The 5,127-nt window shown below is 36.2% G+C and overlaps 1 protein-coding gene across 1 annotated transcript; it reads left to right on the forward strand.

The window, feature by feature from the left end:
- Nucleotides 1-491: 491 nt before the first annotated feature.
- On the forward strand, nucleotides 492-4,887 carry FABP4 (fatty acid binding protein 4). Its single transcript, XM_005613035.4, has 4 exons — nucleotides 492-806; nucleotides 3,366-3,538; nucleotides 4,116-4,217; nucleotides 4,679-4,887. Exons 1-4 carry the CDS (start codon nucleotides 734-736, stop codon nucleotides 4,727-4,729), a joined length of 399 nt encoding a protein of 132 aa, XP_005613092.1. The 5' UTR covers nucleotides 492-733; the 3' UTR covers nucleotides 4,730-4,887.
- The last annotated feature ends 240 nt before the right edge of the window (nucleotides 4,888-5,127 follow it).

Raw genomic sequence — 5,127 nt, forward strand, 5'->3', positions numbered from 1 at the left:
TTTTAAAGGGGTCTGTGGAAATCAACAATATGTTCTCATTTAGGAAATGGAAAGAGTGAGGTTAAATTATTATTATTAATGAAATCCACAACCCAGATTCCTGGTGGATAATTGAATTTACCTTTTCATTCATGTAAAACATTTGAAATGAGAAACCTGAGGCATTTTAAAATGCCATTACTTATTTTGTTTTAATTGCCAGGTAATTCCTGAGACAGTGCTGTCCCAAAGAGCCTTTGCAATTACTTAAGAATCTCCAAGGCAATTTTTATGTTTTTCAATTCAAAAGAACCACATAATTGTAATTTTAATGGAAACTCCAGAAAAACGGGTCAAGGTTCATCCCAAGATAATTACCCTACTCTACACTGAGATATAAATAATGTAGGAAAATAATAGGGGGAAATTCAATGCCCTGAGCATTAAATTGTCAAAACAGGAATGTTTTAAATATTTCAATGGTTAAAAACAATTTGTACTCTAAGTCCAATGACCATTTGCCAGGGAGTACCAAAGTTGAGACATTTCTATTAAAAACATGACTCAGAGGAAAAAATACAGAGGCTGGTAATGAAGGAAATGACGTGCAATCCCTCCCAATTGGTTATTTCTAAGATCACATGTTCTGGGCATCTTTAAAAGGCAGTTATGTGGACACCAGAGGGTCAGAGCACCTTCCTGAAAGCTTCAGCTTCTTTCTCACCTGGAAGAAAAATCCCAGAAACCTCACAAAATGTGTGATGCATTTGTAGGCACCTGGAAACTTGTCGCCAGTGAAAACTTTGATGAGTACATGAAAGAAGTGGGTAAGGATATGCGTTGTGGGATGACTGGATCTATAACTTTTTCTCCAGGGAAAAGGGCTTTATGGTTGTTTTTCACTCTAGGAACATTGTCCAGGTATGACATGCTGCCTTCTATATAGAGGCTATAAAAGTAGCAAGTGACAATCATTTGTTTGCAGAAAGATTCTAGAGCAATGCTACAGTTAATGCTTCCTAAAGGTGAACCGATATGAAAAAGGGGCTAAATGGAATTTTTATGGTCTACAGAAATGGCAAGATTTTATTTGATTGCAAAACTTGAGTATCTGTGGTTTACTTGGCTCTTTGCCTGTTTTTCTTTCATTCCCTCTTGCAAATAAAACAAGCAATAACTTGGAAATAAAACCATATATATTTCCGAGCGTGCAATCGTTTCCACTTGAAACTGAAAACACTATATTTCTCATCCTAATGTAACTGTTTACAAGTAAACGTATGTTAACCAATTATTTTATTGTCTTGACGTCAATCCACTAAAACTGTTTTATGGGAGACAAAAATCTTAATTTCAGAAAATATGTTCTTAAGGAGCTTAAATATTTCTTTGACTACATGGAATGTCATAGAATTATCGAGTCATTAAAAAGGAGAAAGTTACATACGTAACACACCTCCTCTTTGATAATAGATTTCTGGTTTTTAGATTCTGCTGATACTGTCAGTGTGTTGTACGAATGTTCTCCGGATAATTACAGAGGAGAGGCAAGGGACTAGAGAAGCAGCTTCTCACTCAGGCAGCTTCCTCCTGGGAAGCCCCGTTTCCTATGCCCCTTTGCACGATCAAGTTGTATCCAGGGGCAGTGAATGGGGAAAGAATTTTTCACAATATTTTTATGGGTGGGTTAGGATTTAATCTCTAAATCTCAAGACTTAACCTTCCTCTAAATTACACAGTATACTTTTTGCTTATCTGTAACTACTATTTGCCTTGTTTATAGACAAGAGGGAAATCAGGGACTTTAGCATGAGTGAGGCCTCACTTTCTAGAACCTCAGCTAGTTGTGATGCATAAACTAATTAATATGTGCTGATGTAGAAATGTCAGGATTTGAGGCTATTTAGCTATTGATTTCTAGAAACATTTTACACTTTTAATATTTTTATTTAAATTCTTTTACTACTGTGTTTTAAAATTATAAAGTGATGATAGTGAAAGACAGGAAGATACTTCCTGAAATTAGCTGTTCTAATTGATGCTCAGTAAGCAGGCATTGCCTCCATCAGACAAATAGAAACAGAATCAAGCAAGCGGAGAATATGATTTTTCCCAAGGTTGGCAATTCTGGAATCACACTTGATATTGCATCCATTCACTATTCTGACTCACTCCATGTATTTGAAGTCATATTTTGTAACAGAGGCAGAACTTGAAGCAACATATTATCTTCCCACCTGTGACCACTTTTCAGATAGGGAGCTATATCAGAGCCTCGGCATCACTTGTTTTGTATAATATTTCCCTCCCTGATCCCCCTATTTCTAACCTTTGGTATCTATAAGCAGCCTTTAATCAAAGAAATAGATTAGATTTATGTACATGTTGTAAAAAATGCAATACATCTATGACCATCGTAAAGTCTGTATAACATATGCGATGACAGCAAGTTACCACCATTTACGTTAGATTGTAAGTTGTTCATCCTACACCTTTCATGAGAAAAAATGTATTCCTCTTTTTTTTTTTTTAAAAAAAAGGAATCTGCAACGTAAAGTGATTGGAATTCAGTGTTGATTTCCAAACTTACTAAAATAGTGATTTCTTAAATTTTGAAGTTTTCACAATTGACGTCTAGACCTTCTTTAACATTTCCTATAATTTATTGAGAACAACATCACCATTCTAAAATGGTATGAAGGTAGGAAACATTTTGCCTTTTGGAGAAATTAATCAAAATCTTCATGTCATGGCGGAGTAATTTGGAAAAGCCAAGAAAACTAGACTTGGCAGCAAATGCCATGAAGTGTGATTTTTGGACACCCAAACAGATTATTTTTTAACTGAGTAACTCTATGTTGGCCCCCAGAGAGTTCTGTCTTTGACTGTGTATTAGATCATTTTTGTCACGTAGGAAGGGAGGGTCGAGGTGCCCAAGCGTTTCACGAATTGAGTAAAACAATAGTGGCTGCCCTAATGGCTGAGGTGATCAGTCAATTTGAGAATGCAGTGACGTTTTAAAAATATACACCTTCCAGAAGACTTAATCTTTGTACATATTCTTATTGAAAATTAGCAGTGGGTCTCCTAAGGGTTTGTATCGGGGACCCAGAAGGGGAAATTTAAAGAACAGACCTGCCTCTAATTGTGCCCCATGTGTTTCTTTAAGTATTAGCTGACTTCACTCTGCAGGAGCTGTTTAAATGAGGCCTTTAAGAAACTCACCAGCGTCTTTTTCCTTTTATGCACACGTGCACTCACTTACGCGCGCACACACACACACACACATGCACACACACACGTACCTATATACACACTACCGCTCTGACTTATAAAGATGTGAGAGAAAATTGTAAACTTACATTTTTTTCTTTTCCCAACTGTAGGAGTGGGCTTTGCCACCAGGAAAGTGGCTGGCATGGCCAAACCCAATATGATCATCAGTGTGAATGGGGACGTAATCACCATTAAAACAGAAAGTACCTTTAAAAATACTGAGATTTCCTTCAAATTGGGCCAGGAATTTGATGAAGTTACTGCAGATGACAGGAAAGTTAAGGTGAGGAATAAGGAATTGGAGCAGAGTAACCCCTGTTTTCTAAAGGACCACTGCCTATGAGAAGCCACTTTGTAGAAGGATGGAAACTGTTCCATCATGAGTCGATGATACCTTACCTCCTGTACCTAAACCACGTTGCCTTCGATCATTAGCTGGTGAATTTTTTCCCATGAAGTTGTCATTATTTTAAAAAGCCATTAACATAACTTATTTGTCAAGCCATATAGAGTATTTGAAATGAATTAAAGTAACATAATATTAGAGAATGTTTATAAAAGGATGGCAGAAGCAAAGGAAAAAAGTCATCTCTAATACTACCATCTCAATGTAAATTTGTTATTTCTATTCCTTCATGGTACTTTTTCAAACGCATGTTTGTATGATATTCTGATCATCAGCTATAGATAATTTTGTATGCTGTTGTTTTTGACACTCATTTTTTTCTTGTTGCAATATATTCTCATAATTTAGCATTACTAATGACCTTAAAATAGTCCCTCAAACAAAGGTGCTGTATTTTTTATTTTATTTTCCTCCACCATCTACCAATTGTAGTCATTTTTTGTTATGCTCACAGAGCACCATAACCTTAGAAGGGGGTATCCTCGTACACGTGCAGAAGTGGGATGGAAAATCAACCACCATAAACAGAAAACGAGTGGATGATAAACTGGTGCTGGTGAGTATCTTTTGGCTACTTAATTGTGGAGTCTACTGCTGGGTCATCTTCTATTCATTATTCAACCTGAAGAAACGGATCATCGCTCTTGCTTATGTAGAAAAAGAAGGTGATTCTACCGGGATTATAGTTTCTCCTTGGCAATTGCCCTTCACGCTTTTAAGCTTGGCCCAGGCATTATGGCCCCCAGGAAGTACTCCCTGACCCCTCTCATCATGTGCCATATTGTATTATGCATTTCTGCTTATATTTCTTACTCTCCATATAGATTATAAGGTTCCTTGAGGGGACAACTTGTGTCTTCTTGGTCTTTATATCTCCCTAATTTATTACAATACCAGATACCTACAGAAGCAAATACCTTTCAAATGAGTATTGTTTCCTTCCCAACATTGAAGGAAACGGTAAATAAACCCACAGTTTCATCTCATGATTGACCAAGAATTTTTTTGTGTGTCTAGGAATGTATCATAAAAGACGTTACTGCTATCAGAACTTATGAGAGAGCATAAGCCAAGGGACGTTGAGCTGGACTGAAGTTTGCATCGAATTCTACGAAATTCTGTTGGATATATTGTCCAAACGTAAATTGTAATTTTCCACTAATTAGTAAGCAACTGATTTTATTCAGCCTGGTTGTGTTGTTAAATAAAACTTCTTAGTTTTAGAAGGTGATGTAATGATTTATTCATTCTGCTGGATAATTTCTTACTCATAACTCAGTGAAGGAAATAGAAAATTGTATTATCACTTTGCTTCTGGTATAAGTGATATGATTTTTCATAATACTCTAAGGTAAAAAATTAATATTCATGAAATGTCCATTGTCTTAGGCAGGAGACAATAAGTAAGCGCTATTTCTGAATATGACGTCCTTCTTTAGCATATCTGTAGTCAAGAAACTCTCTCA

The sequence above is a fragment of the Equus caballus genome, chromosome 9 (assembly GCF_041296265.1).
Source record: "Equus caballus isolate H_3958 breed thoroughbred chromosome 9, TB-T2T, whole genome shotgun sequence".
NCBI lineage: Eukaryota > Metazoa > Chordata > Mammalia > Perissodactyla > Equidae > Equus > Equus caballus.